Source organism: Euprymna scolopes, chromosome 44, assembly GCF_053919585.1.
Source record: "Euprymna scolopes isolate OS-2025 chromosome 44, ASM5391958v1, whole genome shotgun sequence".
NCBI classification, from domain to species: Eukaryota; Metazoa; Mollusca; class Cephalopoda; order Sepiida; family Sepiolidae; genus Euprymna; species Euprymna scolopes.
The window spans coordinates 53,435,590-53,460,614 of NC_136525.1; the positions used below are offsets into that span (position 1 = coordinate 53,435,590).

General features: G+C 34.5%; 1 protein-coding gene across 7 annotated transcripts in view; it reads right to left on the minus strand.

The window, feature by feature from the left end:
- The window catches only part of LOC145268614 (protein phosphatase 3 catalytic subunit alpha-like), a 435,971-nt gene that overhangs the window by 155,384 nt on the left and 255,562 nt on the right, over positions 1–25,025 (minus strand). For all 7 annotated transcript variants that reach the window (XM_080124090.1, XM_080124087.1, XM_080124089.1 and 4 more), the window contains exons 5-6: positions 9,624–9,769; positions 1,730–1,869 (exon numbers count right to left, since the gene is read on the minus strand). In XM_080124090.1, the coding sequence (XP_079980216.1) occupies positions 1,730–1,869; positions 9,624–9,769 (286 nt within the window). The remainder of the gene's footprint in view (positions 1–1,729; positions 1,870–9,623; positions 9,770–25,025) is intronic.

Below are 25,025 nucleotides of genomic sequence, written 5' to 3' on the forward strand. Positions count from 1 at the left end.
ATCGCTAAATTTGAACACTTTTCACTTCCTATGGCTTCGTAGCGTAGCGGTAAGATGTCACGTTTTCTTTCACTTTCTTTGGGTTCGTCACAGGTTTGAGCTCCCCTCCCTACTAACACTTTTTCTTTTACACCTCCAAACACCCAGGCAACTCCAGGTACCCCCACTAGTCCCATAAGAAAACCGAAAAAACTAATTAAAATGAGTGTTTAAAAGAATATGCAAGTTAGCTAGATATTTTACTAGTGAATGTGATTCAATGACCCATATATAACAAAGTTGTATTTTCTTCTTCTATGATATAAATCTCACTGTCTGTTTAAATGTATGTATGTACGTTTGTATGTCTGCCTAAAACTTGACAGAGGCAACAAATTTTCACAAGATCAGTATCATTTTGAAGCTCGACCCTTCGGATGACAAATATAAAAAAATTGGCTAAAAACATTAATTCCTTCACCCTCAACTGGGTACTTTTGTACAAGGAGGATCATTTTTTCGCTGACATTTTTTGCAAGTCCACAATGTCGCATAAAAGGCGTTATTTCGACTGCCTGTCACGTCATCGGTAAGACGTTTTTTTTTTTTCCACCTCTTTTTCCTTTGGCGTGATATGGGTTAGAGCCTGCTTACTACTATTTTTCATTTTTGGTGCTCGTAATTTTCTTTTTCTTGCTCAACACACACCTCCAAACACCCGAACAACGCCAGGCACCAAGGCTAGTTATATAGAAAAGTGATCTCGTCAGCGTGTGTGCAAAAAGTCTACTAAACTCCTCTCTGGATATTTGGTCTACGGCGTTGAACGTTGATATATAGTGTATTTGGTCCCATAGCATACTTTCAATTTGGTTTTTAGCTGGCAAAAATTGCAGCTAAGGGGTCAAAACTGAAAACTAAACAATTAATCTTGGCAGGATAAGTCGAATAAAACATTACGTCTGCTGTTTCTTTTACGTATGCTCAAAATGAAACATTCGTAGCTCAAAGTCGCATAATTTTTAACCTTCTGTATCCGTCCGTCCATAGCTGTTGAGATAAATAATGAATAAAGCTGGAGAGCTTAACTTGAGATATCAATTAGGAAACACCACTAAAGACACATTAACACTGTGGTAATTAGGGGAGGGCATCACAAGTGGGGAGTTGTGTACCAAGATGCTTGTTCACCTGACATTTAAGTGATTCTAAGAAAGACGCTATTAGAGCAAAAGGCATTCTGACACCGGAAGAACTCTACAATGAAGGGATGGGATTTTACTGATTATCAAGTTCTAGGGACTTCTACAGTAAATCAGTGTTTGATTTATTGGGTTTCTTGAAGGGATTTACATTAAGGTGGCACAAGTGAAGCCATCAGAGCACATTCCGATAAAGTACTTGTAAAAGTGACGGACAGGAGGAAGAGACGGATAGCAAGTATGGAAAGGGTTGGCAACCAACATACAGTGAGAGAGAGTGAATGTGATAGACAAAATCTTAATGACGAGTCACTTGCTAAATTGAAATGGAAATTTTAAAACATAACTCAATCCCAAAACTATTGAATATTTAAGCACATATTTTGTGTCATTAACGCATTAAAGAAAGAAATATTGGTTTGTTCAGGTTTTAAATATAATAAATACAAGAAACCTCAGATTAAACCTGACAAAATATGTAGAGAAAGTGGGGAGGAAAAAAAAAAAAAAAAAAAAAAAAAACTTATGATAGATTTGTCGAAACTTACCTGTAAAAATATGAGCAACCCCTGACACTATTGTGTGTGAAGTGTTCTGTTGTTTTTTCATTGCCAAAGTCTTCGAGAGGATCGGACCATAAGATATCACACATGGGGCCAAATGCGGGCGGCTCTTTGAATCTGTCCAGCTGTAAAATAAAAAATAAAACATATCTAGTTTCTAGTCAATGTTTGTTTTTTTTCTAGAAATCAATATATTAGAAAATATATTTCAATAAGGGTTAAATTTTTTTCTAGAAATCAATATATTAGAAAATATATTTCAATAAGGGTTAAATTTTTTTCTAGAAATCAATATATTAGAAAATATATTTCAATAAGGGTTAAATTTTTTTCTAGAAATCAATATATTAGAAAATATATTTCAATAAGGGTTAAATTTTTTTCTAGAAATCAATATATTAGAAAATATATTTCAACAAGGGTTAAATTTTCCACAAAATCTAAAGACATCATCGAAATTCTCCTTCAATCCTATCTAAGATTAAGAAGAGCAATTATCAGTTAGGTTCATCAAATAATTGAAATATGAGGGACATTGCCAAGGCTGCTGGAAAAATGGTGGGATTATTCTATCATTATTATTATATCTCACTGCTGATGCAATTTTCTGCCTGAAAGTACGTCCAAAAATAGAGTCCTGCTGCCACATCTGGGCAGGAGTTGCTAGAAAGATCTTATCCTGCTTTGACAAAGTTCAAAATAAACTTCATAGCCTAGTGAGGGGATGCCCTTTTCTCTTCCCTGCAACCTCTTTCTCACAGAAGAGACGTTGCAAGCCTGTCTCTGCTTCATTATTTTCATGGCAAATGCTTGTCTGAGCTCCCTCTATGGTACCCCCTTGCTTAACTTTCATAAAAACACTCATCTATCTGTAACCACTATCAATAATTTCCCCCACGCTTTATCTGTGCCTAAACCTAAATGGAGACTCCATGAACAAAGCTTCTTTCTTAGAACTGTACACCTGTGGAACCCTGTTCTGCTTTCCTGCTTTCCAACTGACTACAACATGATCATCTTCAAGTCCAACATAAACAAGTTCTTAATAAGCCGTCCCCTTAAGTAATCCAATTTACCAAATTTCCATGACTAACGATTACTACGATATTTTATATTGACTGCCATACACTCATTAAACCTAATCCTCGAGTGGCCCCTGGGTCTTCATAAGTGGTGACTCCTTTGTAAAAAAAAAAAAAAAAAAAAAAAAAGAAAAAAAAAGTCATATGAGGGACATTCCAAAAATAATACTTTTTTTTTTTTATTATGCCTGAATGGATCAGAAAGGATTGCAAATTGCACTGTTATGATGACTAAACTTATGCATTCATTGCCTCAAAGTTTCATCTCTCTGTTGCAGATATTGATGGTATGAAATTCTAAGAAAGCAACCCCTGTCATGAACATGCATCAGAAGCAGAGATCCATCACTGAATTTCTTCATGCAGAAAAACATTGAACCAATCAACATTCACCAGCGCCTGTTGAATGTTTACGAAGTCGATGCAGCTGATGTCAGCACAGTTAGGAGATGGGTTCGTCGATTTCAGAGTGGTGACAGAGATGCAAGTGACAAAGCAAGCTCCAGACTTTTATGACCGAGACATCAAAAGAGGCCGGTGAAAGTCCACTGAGAATGGTGGTGACTATGTAGAAAAATAAATTTTGGAGCACAAAATGTCGCTCATTTTAATGATGCCATTCTTGACCGTGTAGCGCTTCAACATTTCAGTTTTGACGTTAAAAAAATAGGCCTTACTTTTGTGCGTTAAAGAAATCAATATAACAGAACATTCAAACAAGTTTCGATAAGTGCTCAATTATTTAAAGAATTTAAAAGACACCATTGAGGCTTTCCTTCAATTCCATCTGAAGTCATTAGAGATCCATCCAGGCGGAATAAAAAAAAAAAAAAAAAAAAAAAAAAAAAAAAAAAAATGGAGGTATTACTTTTGGAATATCCCTCATTTTTTTTTTTTTTTTTATACAAAGGAGGTCACCACTTATCAAGACCCAGAGGTCATAGGTTGAACAGTGTATCGTAGTCAATGGGACAATATCATAGTAACCATTAGTTGTGAAAATTTGGTAAATTGGATTACTTAAGGGGACGGCTCATCAAGAATTTGTTTACATTGGACTTGAAGATGATCAGTTTGGTCCATAAAATAACTAAAATATATTAGAACATAAAAAATTTTTTTATTCTATTTAAAGTAGATTTTCTTCGTTTTATAAATTAAAGAATATTTCAGATATTTAAAAAAAAAAAAATGTATTTAAGTAAGTATGATTCTTGGTATTTTAAAAATTTAATCAAATAAAAAAAAAGAAAAAAAAAAGTGAAGCATGCATGGTCCCCCGTGAGTGCACAGTGAACGTGGCATAAAAAAATGACCAAGTTAAACATTTACCCCCCCCCCCATTTAGCCCCAAAAGTCCCCAGGGGACATCAAATCCTGGTGAAAAATGTAAATTTGAGTACTACACTATGCAAAAAAAGAAATGATCAAGTCCATCATTGCCCCCCCCCCCTCTCCCATTTAGCCCCAAACGTCCTGATATTTGTCCCAAATTTTCTGTGTATGTCTATTTAGCAGTTTTGCATGGTGCTGAACTCAAGTTTAAATATGTTAAGGACTTTTGGGGCTAAATTGGTAGTTTCTAGAATTCAAATCATTCTGATCAAAATTGCATCAAGGATTCTAGACATAAGGTTCAGCAGCATTATATTGTTACAGAAACCATGACATTTATAGCGCGACTAATGCAGGGTGCAATGGAGGTCAAAGGGTTAAGACTCATCAAACCCAATTACACCGCGTTGACGTATTGTGAATGCAGTTGTTTGCAAGTGCATCCGGTCAGAGATCACACACACACACACACACACACCCATCCCATATGAAAAGGAGGAGCGCATATGGGCTTAGGAGTCTAAAGTCTTCAGTTTGAGTTTTCGAGTCCGACAAACACAGTCGTCGGAAAATTCTTGTGGAGCGATGAGCTGTAGCTATGTATGGAAGACGAATCAATAGAGAAATTCCCAGCCTCCTAAGGATAGGCAGAGAAGAGAGGCATGACATTTGACCATGAAACAAAATCCGATTGTCCAGAAAATGAGACTTGTGTTGTTGTGAGCTTTTGTTTCAGGGCAGCTGACATGGTCAAGAGATGTAAAGACATCAAAAAGTATGTTCTACTTTTATTTATAATCCCCCCTCCCAAAGGGCTGATGAGCTGTAAATATGAATATAGACTCAAAATAAGCAGACCCCCCCTCTCCCCAGTACATAACAATATCTGCTTTCCATATTTATGTTTACAATCGCCTCGGGCAAACGTTTAGACATAACATAGTTATAGTGGACGGTAAATGACTCATTTCCAACTGTTTTTTTCCTCGGTAAATGTCCCCAGGGCTTTCTGCTACATTTGATATTCAACGTTTTACACATGGTCCGGTGGAGGTATTTACACACACTTGTCACATTGTATAGTCCTCTCCCAGCAGAACCTTACAACTTTATGTCAGGTGGTTCATACCCTCTACTTCTATGTGGCAGAACCTGTACTGGTCATTGCTGAGACCACTCACATTTTAAAAAGCATTGGTCATCAAGCATTGGTCAATCATTATCATTTTTTTTTTTTTTTTTTTACAAGGTGGTCACCACTTATCAAGGCCCGGAAGCCACTCAGGGATAAGGGTTATTGCAAGTACAGTACGTTAGTGTGGAGATTTGATGAAGTGTTTACTTAAGGGGGCGGTTCATTAGGAATTTGTTTACATTGGGCTTGAAGACATCCAAGTTGTAGTAAGGTGGGAAGCAGGCAGACGGAACAGAGTTCCACAGGCGTGCACTTCTAAGAAAGAAGCTTTGTTCATGGAATCCACGTTTTGATTTAGGCACAGATAAAGAGTGGGGGAAATTTTTCACAGTGGATTCAGCTAGAAGGGTGTTTTTCGTGAAAGATTGGCAAGGGGGAACCAGAGATTGGAGTTCAGACGAGCACCTGCCATGGAAATGATGATAAAACAAGGATAGGCTCGCAACGTCTCTTCTGTGGGAGAGAGGTTGCAGGGTAGAGAAAAGGGCATCCCCCACTAAGCCCCGAAATCTATTTTGTACTGTCAAGGCAGGATAGGCTGTTTTTAGCAGCTCCTGCCCAGATATGGCAGCAGTATTCCATCCTTGGACGTACTTGGCTTTTATATAGATAGAAAATTGCATCAGTAGGGAGATATCTTCTGGAGCGGTAGAAGGATCCCACCATCTTTCCAGCGACCTTGGCAACAGACTTGATGTACATGTTCCCTTTCAGCTCAGGAATAAAGGACAAACCCAGAAGCTTGTCAAAACACGGGGCTTCTCCTAGACGACAGCCATCCACTTCAATTGATGCCAGATGGGGATCAGAGCGTTGATGATGTAAAGATTCTGGATAAATATGCTGCAGAGTTTCTGTTTGTGAAATAAATTTTACTCAAAATCTGCAGAGTATTATTCTAGTAAATGTATATTTTGTCAAAGTATATTTTTCACAAAGGCATGAGTTTTCACAATCTACCCTGGCAAACAGAGATTGAACAGTGCAAAAATAAGCAACAATATTCTGGTGTTATCTTTGTTTAATCTCATCTTTCCAAATCCATAAAGTGTGAAAGAAAGGAATATAAAGATCGGACAGAACATCGCGTTAATCTTAAAACTGGTGTTAGAGATAGAGGCTCACGTTACCGTGGCCAATACGCAGTTTGAATGGAGAAGTTGATTATGATTAAAAATAATATTCAGTTTTCTTTGAAACGCGTAGCAAATAATCTCCATGATCCGCCATGAAATATCTTGGTTATCTTGTTTTAAAACACAAAGCACACACAAACGAAAAACACACATATCCACAAAACACACACAAAAAAAGTGAAACACAAAAACATGCAAAAAACAACACCCGCAAAAAGAAAAAAACACATACAGCAAAAGAAAAAAGACAACATACAAGCAAAAAAAAACTAAAACTAAAAAGTATGCAAAAAAACCCCAAAAACTAAAACACATGCAAAAAAACCCCCAAAAAACTAAAACACACGCAAAAAAACCCCAAAAAACTAAAACACACGAAAAAAAAAAAAAAAAAAAAAAAACTAAACACACAAAAAAACTAAAACACACACAAAAAAAAACTAAAACACACACAAAAAAAAAACTAAAACACACACAAAAAAAAAACTAAAACACACGCAAAAAAAAAAAAAAAAAACTAAAACACACGCAAAAAAAAAAAAAAAAAAACTAAAACACACGCAAAAAAAAAAAAAAAAAACTAAAACACACGCAAAAAAAAAAAAACTAAAACACACGCAAAAAAAAAACTAAAACACGCAAAAGAAAAAAACTAAAACACACGCAAAAAAAAAACTAAAACACACGCAAAAAAAAAACTAAAACACGCAAAAAAAAAAAACTAAAACACACGCAAAAAAAAAAAACTAAAACACACGCAAAAAAACTAAAACGCACGCAAAAAAAAACTAAAACATGAAAAAAAAACACGAAAAAAACACGAAAAAAAACACGAAAAAAATTAAAACACACAAAAAAATTAAAACACACAAAAAAACTAAAACATGAAAAAAAACTAAAACATGAAAAAAAACTAAAACACGAAAAAAATTAAAACATGAAAAAAAACTAAAACACGAAAAAAATTAAAACACGAAAAAAATTAAAACATGAAAAAAAACTAAAACATGAAAAAAAACTAAAACACACAAAAAAAAAACACATGCAAAAACAAAAACAACACACACAAAATAAACAAAAACACACATGCAAAAAAAACCAAAAAAAAAAAAACCCCACAAAAACCATTACAAAAAAAATAATTTTAATCCAGGAGAGATATTATTATAGTTTATTTAGGTTAGAAATTGAACTAAAATTATCTTGAACAATTAATCACAAAAGGAACCAAGAGAATATCTCCACTCTCTGCCTTGAGACAAAGAAAACCATTACTCGAGACGCGTAATATCATGTTAGTACTACAACAACAACTACATCAACAAAAATTTTTTACTTTTATTTACCGATTGCAAAATGTGCATGTGCAGTTTCAAGCAAATATGCAGGTGTTAGTCCTGTCCGACAAATTCAGATTAACAACGCACAGCTGATATATGAATTTAGCCAATACGACAACTATGCTTGAACCCGCTACAAGTAACAGCTAACATGCCAAGTTTACACTTATTAGTGATAGAACTACTTTGACGACATTCACTCAGGATCTTCGCATGGAACACACAGCATCTTGGATGAATACAAACCATGCATGATGGTCTGCAATAGCCAAAATAGTGATAGCCAGTTCTGAGACCAGCAGTGAACACTGCAGACCTATGGACCAGAAGTAAGTTTGACGTCAGCTTTGATGGTATATAATCATGTCTTCAGCTAGCTTCCCAGGCGTCTTCGCCAATCTTAGTGGTTCTAGAGCTATTGCTTTGTGGAGGAACTCTCCTGTGTTGTGACAAGCAGTGTGGCCAAACCAACAAAGTCTCCTCCTTAAAAACGCATGGTTGAAGGGGACGATCCTACACCGCGTCTGGACTTGTTTATTGTCTCCAATACAAAAAATCTGGATGTGATATGTCTCCCAAAATGTGGTAGATGATATCTCAAGAGATATGACTATGTTTGTTTGTTTATTTTGAAGACTGTTATCCTCATCTTGATAGTTGTTGTTTCACAACGTTTCAGCAAACTTATCCTCTGGCCTTCTTCAGGTGGTTAACCGCGATAAGATAGGAATGTTGAGTCTTAACTGTATCCCCAGTAATTACTGCCTTCCATAGTTGTCTCACCACGTTTTGGCAAACTAATCTTCTGGCCAACTTTGGGTAGGATTGAAACTGCTATCTTCAGACAATGCCCACATGGGCCTTAAAGTATAAATAATATACCATTTGGTACGGATCCAACGATCATGGACCAGATATAAAAAAAAAAAAAAAAAAAAAATTTGGATCTGAAAAGACCAAAAAATTCAACCTTGATCATCTTTTGGGGTCTGTAGCGCAGTGGACAGACGCGTTGAATCTTTATGGTTCCAGGTGAAGATTAGTTGGCCAAAAATGTGGTGAAACAACAACTATGGAAGGCAGTAATTACCAAAGATACAGTTAAGAGACTCAGCATTCCTATCTCGTTGCGGTCAACCATCTTGTAAAGGCCAGAGGAATAATTGGCCAAAACGTCGTGAAACAAGAACTATTAAAATGAAGATAACAGTCTGGAAACAAATAAATATACAAATTACTCATCTCAAAGGATTCCAATAATAAAATAGATGTGGCTATGTTCGCTACTGTTACAGGCTATCAACGCAACGATACATAATGAATATACCTACTTTTCTTATGTCTTCTAATGTATGGATTTCTTGGCTGACAGAATGAGCATGATATCGTGGATTAAATAAAAAGGTTCTGATTGAAATACCATACGGATTTCCAACATGCACCTGAGGAAGGTCGTAGGTTACATTGACTGAAACGCTGAGACAATAACACTCAAGATGAGAACAGTAGTCTGAATAAAAAATTGTTTGGATTTTCATGCTTAATTTTTAGATGCTTCACATTTAGTTACTGATTGAAAAATATGCATTTGTGTGCATCTGCAGTTTCAAGTATGCATGTGTTGTGCAACCAATTCAGAATCTCGTTAATACACTGTCATACAACAACTACATTTGATCCTACTACAGCCAAGAGACACGCTAGGTTTACAACTATCAATAAGATGCGACTATGTTCGTTACTGCTACATGTTATCAACACAACACGTGAAATGCGAGTGAATATACTTACTTTTCTTATGTCTTCTAATGTATGGATTTCAGGTGACAGTCCTCCATGGACACACAAAAATTGTTGGTTCATTAAGGCTGCCAGGGGCAGGCAGTCAAATGCATCCATACATGCATCGTACACTCTCTCCGTGTATTTGATTTTGCCTGTAAGAAAAGAATAGACCTTCAATTACAAAACGTGCGTAATCAGTCAGTGCGACGGACAAGGGGGGGGGGGGTTACAACGGGTGTGCAACGGAACTGGTGCAACGAGCAATACCTTCATGCCGGACCCTCGCCGGGATTTGTTAGCGCTCTCATCGTAGACTCTCTCCGTAAACTTTAAGAAACCTGTAGAACGAATTTAAAGAAAGAAAAAAAAGAAAAAAAAAAAAAAAGAGAAAGAGATTGTTAGTGGCTGGCCTCTCAACACGTTGGCAAAAAATGACAACATTGAAATAAGGTTGCCCAATCTCGTTTAAAAAAAAACAAAAAAAAAAAAACTAAAAAGCAGGTCGGGTTTAAAGTCTGGCGAAAATAAGCGTGGCAAAATTTTCTAAGTGTGCCTACGAATAGATATGAAAGTTTGCAAGTGCAGCATGTGGTAGGAATAGGCACTCTTTTTGTGTGGCCTTATACCAATCTTGAAACAGAGAGAGATAGGATTTTCTCAACATCTAAAAAAAAAAAAAAAAAAAAAAAAAAAGGTTATAACCTCATCCCTGGTGATGATCAATCCAAATTCCCTCGCCTCCTGTTCCAGATTGAAATATTTCAACTTTGTTTTGAAATATTAAGTAATGGTTTGCAACAGGTTCATCTCAGAATCATAGAAACCTGTTGAAACCAAACAGTAACAAGGAATCGTCAGAAAACATGGTTTGGGTATTTTGATTTACGGCATTCCAACCCTTTTTTGATTATTTTAATGTCGAATTCAGTAATTTTGGAAAAAGTTTGGGAACACTTAATACCCACCCTCATACCTCACAACCCAGAGCGTACATTACATATCTGGGAGAGATGAAATGATCTAATTTCTACAATGTCCGAGCAAGGTGATCAACTAACAAAAACCCTCGAGATTGAGTGCCTGAAAAAGACTGCCTTTTGTGATTCAATCAAAATGAGATCAACGCAATAAAAACTAAAGAGTGACTTCACACATTTCCGAACTCATGCTGCACTACTAGTTGGATAGATGGGTAATCTTGCAAGATCAATATAATCATACATGGGGAAGTCAACATGAGGGTCAAAATTAAATGAAGGAATAGGTCTTCAGTTCAGTAGAGGGCAGCGAGAAGCAAGGTTTGCTAATTCGGGGTCAAAAAGCACTTGCTAGTAAAAAGCAAGTTAACCTGAAAACATACAAATTTGTAAATTATATATAAGTGATGGGACGTTTCCAACATTTTCCCCAGATTCTGATACAATCACCGATTCTGATTTTTTTTTAAATTTCAAAATATAGAATTGTTTTTCTGTATGTGTGTGTCGGATTAGCACACACATACAACAAAAGTAATATGTGCATATAATGCCACAAATGTAAAAATACATTTATGGGCGGGATGATCTAAAGCTTTTAGTTTTACTGGCAGTTGAAAATCAATAAATATTTCACCGTTAATATGAGCCATGGAGAATCAAGTTTTAAACAGAAGCAAAGAAATGAAAAATATCATTTTGGGCATCAGAAAATAGGCACAGATTTTTCCGATTCCAATATGCCCAAAAGTTCTGAATTTTTTTATTCTGATTAATCGTCCCAACACACACATATATATATATATATGTGTGTGTGTGTTGGGACGATTAATTGGAATCTGGGAAAATCGGAGCTTTTTGGGGTATTGGAATCGGAAAAATTTGAGCCTATTTTCCAATGTCTAACCCGATTCCTTAAATTATCTTTTTTATTTGACTTAAGAAACATTTCCCACTGCTTGTAATAATAAAATAATATTTATTGATTTAAAACTTCCAATAAAACTAAAATCTCTAGATCACCCCCTCACAAGTGTGTTTTTGCATTTGAGAAAATATATGCACATTTGAGGCGAGTTTTTACAGTAATCGGGACAAAATAGCACTTTTATAGTTAAATATTTATAGATTTATAAAGAATTGGAATCAATAATTGTATCAGAATGGGGAATTTTGTACAGAATCGGTAATTGTATCGGAATCGTCCCATCACTAATATATATAAGAAACAATTTATTCAGAAATCATTTTAGTTAAAAAAATTTACAATGTTCGTTTTTTTTTTTTTCAATATTTTAAAGTGAAAGAAAACAAAAAATAATAAAAACAAAAAGAAAAGAAAAAGAAAAGAAAAAGAAAATAAGACAATGTTAAGAGGTTGAAGTGTTGGTCTGCTTTTATAGCATATCAACCATTTTTCGATCATTTAATAACGAAACAAAATATCAAATAGTGACATGGGTAGGTTGGCTAGTAGATAGCAATTGGCAGGATTGTGCTGCAGATGGAAAATTGAAATAGTTGTCGGTATTAGCTACAATTGTAGGAAAAGGAAGTTGAATTACAAAGATGGGAATACAATAATGTAAAAAGAATTATGAGGGGAGATTTGTTAATTGGTATTATTTGGATTATTCGGACGACTCTTCTCATCTTGAGTATTATTTTCATAACGTTTCAACTGATGAAACCAACTTCCTTTAGATGTATCTCGTCAAACTTGGGACTCTTTCTGCTAAACTCATGCAACTACACAATTTTGAATCAAACCTTTTATTTAAGGACCGATGACTCAACAGATAAAGTACTTGGGAAAATTTAGTACTAAATTATACTCTTCTAGAGGTTGAAGGTTCAATCCTCAGTGCGGGCGATAATAAAAACACAATTGCAAATTATTTAGGACTACTCTCCGATCATGGCTGATAGAACAAGTATATGCAACCAATGGATTAAATAAAAAGTTCCGTTTGAAATTCCATGCAGCTCCTAGAGTTCGACAAGATACACCGAATAAAGTCGAAGGTCATATTGGTCAAAATCTTGTGAAAAAAATAACATTCAAAGATGAGAATAGTAGTCAGAATAATCCAAGTAATACGATTTATCAATCTTCATCTCAAAAACTGAAAAATGTAGGCTTGCTGTCGATTTGGCAGGGTGTGCTGTAGACGGACAGGCCAGCAGATAGTAAATGGTGGACCCTGCCTGTAATAGGCGAGAATCATTGGGGAGGGGGCGTCGATATTTAGCTTGGTATGATGGTAGACATCATGGGGTATAGAGAGAGTGGTCAAATTTCTCGGCAGTTTCAATCCTGCTCTGACGAAATGGTAAAATAATTAAGCTATGCACTTAAAAAAAACTCTCTCTCTCTGCCCTTGCATCATAAACTGTCCCACCATTAGTTCATTCTAATAATCACTTAATACTCACATAATATTCTTCATCTTTCAATCGATAATCATTACATCTCATTAACCCTTGTCCTTGAGTGGCTTTTGGCTTTAGTAAGTGGTGACTCATTTAAAAAGAATACTGATGCGGTTAAGTTGGCTAGTATATAGACTGAGGATATATAGTCAAAAAGGTCAGCAACAGTCAACTGATTGACCCTGCCTGTATAAGAGAATCATAGGAAAAAGTCAATATTTAGGCAGATGTGACACAGATACGTGGATGAACTGTAAGTGAAACTCTTAGTCTTGTTGGAAAAGCAAAGATTAAGGAATGCTCTTAACACATTCTAAACTCTCAACATGTGTCTATATGCAATAAGTGGAAATAATAATATCAGTTTGAAAAATAAAAGAAAAATGTTAAAATAATATTTCCACATCTAAAAAGAGAGAGAAAAAAGAAGCACATTTTGTTGACAAATAGATTTTATTTAACCAATAGACAGGACTCTGGAGTACGGCACAATCACATTGACACACCAGTTCTCACCAGATCCCCAAAATTAAGCAACGTTGACCTTGGCCAGTACCAGATGGGTGACCATTTGGAAAGGCTAGGCGCAGTATGTACCTTCTGGGAAGGTTGGGCATGGGGCTAGCACCCTCACCCTGTAAAAAAAAAAAACAAAACAAAAAAAACTCCTCACTACAAAAGTATCTACAATGTTGTAGATGGCCTATGCCTCTCCAGGGACTCAAGGGCTATGGATGGATGGATGGATGGAGACAGGACTCTGGCAACTCATGGTCAGAGTGAACCTGGGAGTACTGCCAATTAAAGAAAGAGTCCACATTACTTGTATTGATCAGACTATTTTTCTTATCTTTATTTGTGCAAGGCTTTGATTGGTTTGGCCTTTGACCACGTTCAGGCATGTTGGTAGTTGTTTGGAAAAGAGAGAAAAATTACTGGCTCCGTAGATATTTTTGTATTCTTGGGGGTTAGCCTCTCTTATAACTGGTTTCATATGTGTGAAAAAAATTGGTTGACAAAGGGGAGGCAACTCTAATAAAGATCTACAGGGAATTATAGATGAGAATAATAGTCCAGTCAATACAAATAATATAAACAATGAGTCCTCATCTAAAAATTCAGAACTGTAATTCTCAAAGAGTATTTGATAGGGTTGCGAAGAAGGCTAGCTAGAAAAAAAAAAGGGGGGGGGCTGGGATATATGGATTTGATGTTAGTGTGGTGGGCAAGGGTCTTGAACACCTTGCTCAATTTTTACTTAACCTGCAGACAGTATCTTCAAGTCAAAGTGGACCTGGGACTAATGGCAACTATAGGGTGACTTCGAACTCCTGAAAACTCAAATCCCACTGCATGTTTAAGATCACACACAAGACAGGGTTAGGGTAGACAATATTTGAGTAGTTGATAAGGTTGAAAAATAAAGTAAACTGAAAAACATTATTAAATAAAAAAAAAAAAAAATTGGGGAAGGGGTAAAAAAGGGCATTATTTAATTTAGTAGTCAGTGTTCAGGAGTACGTTGAGCTCAACTTGAAGATTCCGAGATAGAAGCCAGAAAGTTTGTTTATATAAACATGCTCGGATACTCCATTATGCTTAACTGGGTTCTAATTGGTCACAAGTCATAAGCGGATCCACTTTTTTATAGAAATATTGTTTCATTCAAGCAAACATTCTTCGATCAGCCAGACTACCGATAAAGCCCTTATGCTAGTAAGCATCAATGGATTTTAGGATGGTGGTGGGTAAATCTTGCTTCGGCAATTTTGTGTCATGTCGGGGACAAGGGGGGACAGGATGAGGATCACATTGAAGGGAAAGTCGACTCAAGCCTCTGAGGATTTTTTTTATACCAAAAACAGCTTACCGTATCTTGATAAAAAACAAAAACAAAAAAATAAATAAATTGGTGAAACATTTGCAGTCAATTTCAGGGTTGCAGAGTCAGATTTTGAAAGGAGTCAAAATCGGACTCCTAAGAATGTTGGCTGTTGAAGTTGGATTTTTAAAACCCGACTGATTATTACTGAATACGGGAAGATTTTAAAATACGGCGTCGGAGTCTGAATTTTTTTGATGTCCTGGAAGTCGGACCTATATCTTCTGATTTTGCAACCCTGGTCGGTTTCCTCAATCATGCCAGTGTTATAAAATCAAGCAAAAAAAAAAAAAAAAAGACAAAACATGTATAAAAACTAGAAAGAAATTTACAAAAGATTTCTTTATAATCAAGTTGATGACTATCCATTATTACTAGTCTTTTTTTTTTTTTTTAAACTATGCAGATTTTATTTAAACCAAATTTTTTATTAAATAAGATTTTTGAAATCATGTTTTGGATTTTTTTTTTTTTTTAAACTAAGCAGATTTTATTTTAACCAATTTTTTATGAAATAAGATTTTTGAAATCATGTTTCGGATTTTTTTTTTTTTTTAAACTAAGCAGATTTTATTTAAACCAAATTTTTTATTAAATAAGATTTTTGAAATCATGTTTTGGATTTTTTTTTTTTTAAACTAAGCAGATTTTATTTTAACCAAATTTTTTATTAAATAAGATTTTTGAAATCATGTTTCGGATTTTTTTTTTTTTTTTTAAACTAAGCAGATTTTATTTAAACCAAATTTTTTATTAAATAAGATTTTTGAAATCATGTTTTGGATTTTTTTTTTTTTAAACTAAGCAGATTTTATTTTAACCAAATTTTTTATTAAATAAGATTTTTGAAATCATGTTTTGGATTTTTTTTTTTTAAAACTAAGCAGATTTTATTTAAACCACATTTTTATTAAATAAGATTTTTGAAATCATGTTTCGGATTTTTTTTTTTCTTAAACTATGCAGATTTTATTTAAACCAAATTTTTTATTAAAAAAGATTTTTGAAATCAGGTTTTGGATTTTTTTTTTTTTTTAAACTAAGCAGATTTTATTTTAACCAAATTTTTTATTAAATAAGATTTTTGAAATCATGTTTTGGATTTTTTTTTTTTTTTTAAACTAAGCAGATTTTATTTAAACCAAATTTTTATGAAATAAAATTTTTGAAATCATGTTTTGGATTTTTTTTTTTTAAAACTAAGCAGATTTTATTTTAACCAAATTTTTTATTAAATAAGATTTTTGAAATCATGTTTTGGATTTTTTTTTTTTTTAAACTATGCAGATTTTATTTAAACCAAATTTTTATGAAATAAGATTTTTGAAATCATGTTTCGGATTTTTTTTTTTTTTTTAAACTAAGCAGATTTTATTTAAACCAAATTTTTTATTAAATAAGATTTTTGAAATCATGTTTTGGATTTTTTTTTTTTAAAACTAAGCAGATTTTATTTTAACCAATTTTTTTATTAAATAAGATTTTTGAAATCATGTTTTGGATTTTTTTTTTTTTTTAAACTAAGCAGATTTTATTTTAACCAAATTTTTTATTAAATAAGATTTTTGAAATCATGTTTTGGATTTTTTTTTTTTTAAACTAAGCAGATTTTATTTAAACCACATTTTTATTAAATAAGATTTTTGAAATCATGTTTCGGATTTTTTTTTTTTTTTAAACTATGCAGATTTTATTTAAACCAAATTTTTTATTAAAAAAGATTTTTGAAATCAGGTTTTGGATTTTTTTTTTTTTTTAAACTATGCAGATTTTATTTAACCCAAATTTTTTATTAAATAAGATTTTTGAAATCAGGTTTTGGATTTTTTTTTTTTAAAACCAAGCAGATTTTATTTAAACCAAATTTTTTATTAAATAAGATTTTTGAAATCATGTTTCGGATTTTTTTTTTTTTAAACTATGCAGATTTTATTTAAATCAAATTTTTTATTAAATAAGATTTTTCAAATCATGTTTTGGATTTTTTTTTTTTTTTTTAAACTAAGCAGATTTTATTTTAACCAAATTTTTTATTAAATAAGATTTTTGAAATCATGTTTTGGATTTTTTTTTTTTTTAAACCAAGCAGATTTTATTTAAACCAAATTTTTATTAAATAAGATTTTTGAAATCATGTTTCGGATTTTTTTTTTTTAAACTATGCAGATTTTATTTAAACCAAATTTTTTATTAAATAAGATTTTTGAAATCAGGTTTTGGATTTTTTTTTTTTTTTTAAACTAAGCAGATTTTATTTAAACCAAATTTTTATTAAATAAGATTTTTGAAATCAGGTTTTGGATTTTTTTTTTTTTAAACTATGCAGATTTTATTTAAACCAAATTTTTTATTAAATAAGATTTTTGAAATCAGGTTTTGGATTTTTTTTTTTTTAAACTATGCAGATTTTATTTAAACCAAATTTTTTATTAAATAAGATTTTTGAAATCAGGTTTTGGATTTTTTTTTTTTTAAACTATGCAGATTTTATTTAAACCAAATTTTTTATTAAATAAGATTTTTGAAATCATGTTTCGGATTTTTTTTTTTTTTAAACTATGCAGATTTTATTTAAACCAAAAGTTTTTATTAAATAAGATTTTTGAAATCATGTTTCGGATTTTTTTTTTTTTTTTTAATTTTTTTTTTTAGATAAGTGATCATTTGTATTCTTTGGGCTACTGTTCTCATCTTGACAATATTTCGACCAATGTAACCTCCAACCTTCTTCAAGGGTATTTTGTAAAATTCTGTCATACTTGAGAATATGTATGGAATTTCATATAGAACGCTTTAATCGGCGACATTAGCATGATCCTATCAGCCATAATCAGGTACGAGTCTTAAATAAATCACAAATGAAATCTTTGTATTGCCCATACTGAAGATTGAACTTTAAACCTACAGAAGTGTCATTTAGAATTGAATTTTACTTAGTAATTTATCCGTTAAGCCACGAGTCCTTCAATAAAAAAATTCCGTTCAAAATTCCATGCACATTTCTGAGTTCGGCAGAAAGATTCCAGAGTTTGTGACCTATTGGGTCATGACCACTACCCCCCTGAAGAATTTTTGTATCCGAGATGTCTCTCTCTACTTGACGTGGGCTAATGTGGCGTATAATTTTTGCTCTGACTCTGGAAGGAAAATCCATACCGTTTCTTTTTTGTAAAATTGAGAAATTGTTGATGCAAACGTCGGATTATTTGCATTAAAGCAAACACGACACAAAAAATTACTGAGTTTTTAGTAAAGTAAACATTCAGTTATTATCTTGTGAACCTCGTAACATTTGCTTCCTTTATTTTGTCCTTTAGTCCTCATATTCCATGAGTGATGTTTCAAAAAGGAATGAATTGTGTGGAGCGATTTCCATTAAAAAAAAAAAAAGTATAATCTCCACTGGGTTTCATTTGGACACTGCATGGAGCAATCTTTACTCTTTTTCTTCATAGACTTGCATCGTGGCTGCAACACCATTATTTGTTGGACTGACTTCGATTAGAAATTCACAAATTGTGATATATCACTTCAGAATTTTTCTCGCACAACTAAAAATAAATCTTACTTCTATAGTATGCATATGGTCAACATAAGAGACTTATTTTGCAATCTAATTTACATATGTCATACAGATGAACAAGCTGTGTAAATTAAGTGAAATTCACTTTCTCTAACTGCAGAAACATTAAAAACTATGAGGTTGAGAGAAATATATAGCTATCAGAATGAATTGGGTAATGAATGTTGGATTTTCTTGAGAGAAGAATTTACTGCGTGGTCCGAGTAAATTTTTTCATATGTTGGTAGAATCTATAAAATAGGCAGATATATTTACTTACACACGTGTAATATTTTTGCAAAAATCAAGACAACAAAACATAAAATGAGATCATATTTTGGATTTTCATATGCATTACAATTGTTTCATAACCATTTGGACAATTTTAAATACTATATCATTTAAAAATATTACAAAATAGCTACTCTTCAGACGGCAAAATACTCTCGTTATACATATACGAATACATTCACAATCTCTATTTTTACAAAAAATCAAGCAGTTGGACCTACCTCTGTACCACTCTTAAATTTTCTTTTTGATTTTTATTTTTTTGATAGCCTTCAAATTTAGATTTATTTCAAACTTAAGTTCATAAAAAAATAGTTTAACTTTCTTTCTAGTTTTTGGATAATTCTGTCGCTTGAATTAACTAAAAATAATGCATCCTTTCTATACAGCCCTCCATTTAATCCTGTATTAGAAAATGTTATATGCATGCTCGATTATGAAAACTAATAATCATGAAGCGTAATTGATTGAGTCGATTAATTTTGACTTTATTGGTATATGAATATTAACGGAATTTTAATATGTCAACATTTTGGTTTATATATATATACACACACACACACACACACACACACACACACACACACACACACACACACACACAGGTGTATACTTCTATATTTCTACAATTATATAAATACAACTGTGTGAGTTCGTTCCTTATAGACTCCGAAACGGCTGAACAGATTTTCTTTAAAATTTACAGAACTTTAGTGTAAAAGTCTGGGAGTGATCTTAGTTAAGTTTTGTCTCAGAATACTCCCGATAATTACCGATAATCGAAACCGTTATTTTAATTTATCATCGGTAAAGCCATTTTTTCCATGTCGTCACTTAGCAACAATGATAGAACAACGGGCCGTGAAAATTTTACTGTGGGTGAGTTGATAGCATGATTTTTGTTTTTTTTTAATAATGTGGTCTGCAGGTTAAAACTCTGCACATTAATTTCTTAATATTTTTTCATTAACCGCAAAGAATTTTATAATACTTGACAATTTATGTGTTTTTTTTAGCAATTCTAAAAGTAAAATTGTTTTCTTAGCAGTGCTAAAAAGTAAATTATGTTTATGTCTATTGAACAAGTCCAACATAAAAAAACTCCTGACAAACCGCCCCCTTAAGTAAGACACTATCAAATCTCCAATACTAATGATTACTACAATACTATCTCATTGATTACTGTACACGCAATAACCCTTATCCTTGAGTGGCCTTCGGGTCTTGATAAGTGGTGACCTTCATGTAAAAAAAAAGTCCGCAATAAATAAATTAATGTTTTTTTTTTAAATAAGTTAATTATATTAACAACTCAATTTGATACATTTTGCAGTGTATGAAATGGAATTGTGAATATTTTTGGAGGTAATTTAATTGTATCTACAATTATATCAATGCAACTTTGTCTCTGTATGAGTCCGTTCCTTACAAATGATAGAAAAATGGGCTGTGAAAATTTTACTGTGAGAAAGTTGACAGCATTTTTTTTTTTTTTTGCATGATAGAGTCTGTAAAACTCCGCACATAAATATCTTAATTTTTTTTTCATTAACTGCAAAGAATTTTATAAGTCTTGAAAATTTATGCTTTGTTTTTTTTGCATGACGTGGTCTGTTGGTTCAAACCCTGCACGTAAATTTCTTAACAAAAAAAACATTAACTGGAAAGAAGTTTATATAAAATAATTTTATAAAAGAAACAGTAGGTTCTCTAGAGTGCAATGTAGAATAACATATGTTTTGGACTAACTTACTGCATGGAGGCATGTGAAGCTTCCTCCAGGGCGATTTCAATGAAAAAAACATAGGAGTGTGAAATATTTATCATCATTCAATCCTGGGCAGCATCAGGTGTCCCTGCCAGTATATATATACACACACACACCTGTGTATATCTATATTATACGCCTATGAATTTTTTTTGTGTGCGTATTGATATTTATATTAAAGATCCTTTTTTCTATTTATTTAAAAAGAAAATAAAACTTAGTTACATATGGGTCATTGAATTCAATTTATCTGCAAACGATCTAGCTAATTTGCATATTCTTTTAAACATTCATTTTAATTAACTCCCTATTAGTTTTTTCGGTTTTCTTATGGGATGATCATTTTTAGTTAACTATTACGTGCAATTATATTCATGCAGATATTCTACATGATTTATACTTGCATAATATTTGCATAAAAAGGTTATAGTAAGCACAAACCTCTTTCTATATATATATATATATATATGTGTGTATATATATTTGTTTAAAAAATTTTGCCTACCAAACTCTTCTGTTAGTTTTTGGTCTACAGACATAAAACTTAATATATAGGATATTCAAACCCATGCAAAACTTTATATTTGGGTTTCAGCCTGAGAAAATCGTTGCAAAAGTGTATAAAGTAAAAAAAATTAAATTTGCCAGGTGACGATTGAATGACAGCATTACGAATATGCATGCATAACGTAATAGCTATTGGTTCATGTTTTCATAGCTCAGGCATTAACATCAAAGTAAAAGTAAATTGTAAGCTAAGTGTTTTTGTTTCGATTCTCAGTGGGTGGCGCACAAGTCTTTTTGTTTTTCTTTTTTAAAGTTTAAACCATGATTATATATTGGATTTAATATAATGTAATAATAAACACAAAATCTGCATTAATCAAAATATTATATCTAAGCAAATTTTATGACTGGGCAATGCCGGGCAGCCCACTAGTATATATATATATATATATATATATCTAAATACAACTGTCATTCTTGGCTTGGATCATATCCGATTGACAACAGTTACTGAAGCCGCCATGTTTTTTCAAAAGCATTTTTCTCACCTCGTGTGCAAAAAACCAGGAACAAGGTTTATTAATGCGAGAAGCCTCAGCTGCTCAAAAAGGGAGCTTATCATTGTGCCATATGTATAGTTACAAGAAAATTACCAGTCTCAGGATAAGAAGGAAGGAGTTAGAGAGATAGATAATGAGGAATAAGGAGAAGGAAAGAATTAGAGAGAGAGAGAGAGAGAGAGAGAGAGAGAGGTAGATATAAATTTTAATAGAAATAGGTTGCGCTTTTACCCCGGGGCGATGTTGGGTAACCGTGCTAGTTAAGACACATAAGAAAAACGAGCCTAGGGAAATAAACGTTGATCAACTCTGCTCCGGTAGAGTCATGGCTATTGCAAATCGAACGTCAAATGATATTGACCGTTCTATTTTGTTCTTTCAAATCACTTGCATTTATGAAATAAAATATTTAATATCCAACAATGTGTCCGTTTTATTCGGTGATAGGAGGCATGTGAAGTGCTACATTTATTCTGGAAATTATGAGTGCGACTACAGCAAAGATGAGGAGGTGATAACGGTCTGGTTAAGTGGTGGCCTCGCTTAATAAACGTGCTGCCCGTTCACAAAAATGATGCAGACAGTTTTGACCAAGGAAAGATCAGCTTCCTCTTCCCACTGACTGACAATTTCAGATGCTCGCATTTGTGTAGTTTTGTTGGATTGGATTGGAGAGCTAAACATCATAGATGACTGGAAGGCTTCAGAATATGAGGTCAGCATGACCTGTATTAAAATTCATCCCAGATTTTAAAATTTGAAAATCTTAGTTGTAGCATAGTGCTCCTTAAATGCAATGAGAATTGTGATGGAGATGTGGAACCAATGGCTACCAGGAAAAGGATCACAGCAGGTGTTCTGACTGTCTGTATTATGAAATTCATTGAGAAATTGTAGAAACGGAAAGGTATCCAAGATCCAGGAAACAACTCACCGCCAAGGCCAAAAGAATAACCTTACTAAAAGCCGGGAAACTCCTAGAAAAGGTAAAACATCCAATATATCCTATCTAAATTTGAGTTCAGCACCATGCAAAACTGCTAAATAGACATACACAGAACATTTTGGACAAATATGGTAAAATAGTCCCAAAAATGGAGTGTTTTCATTAGCCCTAAAAGAGGCCCTGGGGCACATCCAAGAGCTATCGTGAAGTATAGACAAACAAAATTATATAGAAATCAGTTACAACTTTTCAGAAAGCTTTAGAAAAATCCAAGCCATCAAGTGTCAATTTTAGTCATTTTAACCTGAAAGTCACCCCTGGGGGGGGGGGGTATGGTCGGGTGGTGGTGCAACCAGAGTTTTCCCAGAAAATCCATTCTGTTACTTTTTTACTCATATCATGTTTAATGTTTGTGCAAAATTTCAAAAAATTCCACGGTGTAGTTATTGAGAAAGGTACAGATAGACGAACAGATGAGGATGAATTTACAGGTCCAGCCTCCTTTTGTCGGGGGACGAATAAAAATATACACTAATTTAAATATGTGATTCAAACCAGATCAGGCATGTATATCTGCCTACTGTCCGTACGAAGTCCTGCACATCTCGAACACTAATATATCCCACAAAAAAAAGGGGTATATTCGTTTAAAGAAGCTGAGTGGGCTTGGTTACCGCCTTTGAGTGATTTTCTAGTAAGTCGGCTTATTGAACGAGTGTTCAGGGTCGGAGCTGGTATATCCTTAGCGTGAAGCTTTTGCTGCACCTTTATACATCTTTGCCAATCGTAATCTCGTAAGGAGGAACCCCGACATTAAAGACTAATTTTTTTTTTTTTAAAGTTAAAGCTACAACATGAATTTAACTATCTATGGACACATGTCTTTCCCTTCACAACTCGTTAGTGTGGTTGAACATAGTAAGATTCGAAACCAGGATAGCAGAGTTTGAAGACAAGCTCTACAGTTGAACAAACTCGTGCAAGTGCTAGAATGTACTGTGTTTTATGGAGATGTCATTTATTTTTGTTTGTAATGTGTTTCAATGAATCAAGTTATAAAAAAAGAGTATTTTTCCATAATGCTACTTGGTAATATGTCTCCACACCTCAATACATAATGGCTTTCTATGTGTGTGTGTGTGCGCGGGTATATATATATCAAAGGTAACCATAGCGAATAAAGAAAGTGGGATGGATGACATTTTTAAAAGGATGAAAGTGTTTAACATCCCACCCAACGGTGGGTACTTCAGCAAATGAGGAAGAAATCCAATATCAACAACGACAAAGAGTGTGATTGAATGTGGAGAGATGGAGTTATTGAAGGTTTACAAGATTTGCCGCAAAGCCAGTCGGATAGTGCACTGAATGACGACAGCAATTGCTAAGCACCATAGCAGTTGCTGCTTATGAGATATCTGGCTGAAAAGAGAAAGAGAGTGAGGCAGTGAGGAAAACATGAAGAGACGAAGGAAGAGAGACGTAGAGAGAGAGACAGAGTGGGGATAGAGGGATAGAGAGAGACGGACGGAGGAGGGGGAAAGAGAGAGACGGACGGAGGAGGGGGAAAGAGAGAGACGGACGGAGGAGGGGGAAAGAGAGAGACGGACGGAGGAGGGGGAAAGAGAGAGACGGACGGAGGAGGGGGAAAGAGAGAGACGGACGGAGGAGGGGGAAAGAGAGAGACGGACGGAGGAGGGGGAAAGAGAGAGACGGACGGAGGAGGGGGAAAGAGAGAGACGGACGGAGGAGGGGGAAAGAGAGAGACGGACGGAGGAGGGGGAAAGAGAGAGACGGACGGAGGAGGGGGAAAGAGAGAGACGGACGGAGGAGGGGGAAAGAGAGAGACGGACGGAGGAGGGGGAAAGAGAGAGACGGACGGAGGAGGGGGAAAGAGAGAGACGGACGGAGGAGGGGGAAAGAGAGAGACGGACGGAGGAGGGGGAAAGAGAGAGACGGACGGAGGAGGGGGAGAGAGACGGACGGAGGAGGGGGAGAGAGACGGACGGAGGAGGGGGAGAGAGACGGACGGAGGAGGGGGAGAGAGACGGACGGAGGAGGGGGAGAGAGACGGACGGAGGAGGGGGAGAGAGACGGACGGAGGAGGGGGAGAGAGACGGACGGAGGAGGGGGAGAGAGACGGACGGAGGAGGGGGAGAGAGACGGACGGAGGAGGGGGAGAGAGACGGACGGAGGAGGGGGAAAGAGACGGACGGAGGAGGGGGAAAGAGAGATAGAGAGAGACGGACGGAGGAGGGGGAAAGAGAGATAGAGAGAGACGGACGGAGGAGGGGAGGAAAAGAGGGAAAAAGACTGGGGTCGGGGGGAGGAAAAGAGGGAAAAAGACGGGGGTCGGGGGGAGGAAAAGAGGGAAAAAGACGGGGGTCGGGGGGAGGAAAAGAGGGAAAAAGACGGGGGTCGGGGGGAGGAAAAGAGGGAAAAAGACGGGGGTCGGGGGTAGGAAAAGAGGGAAAAAGACGGG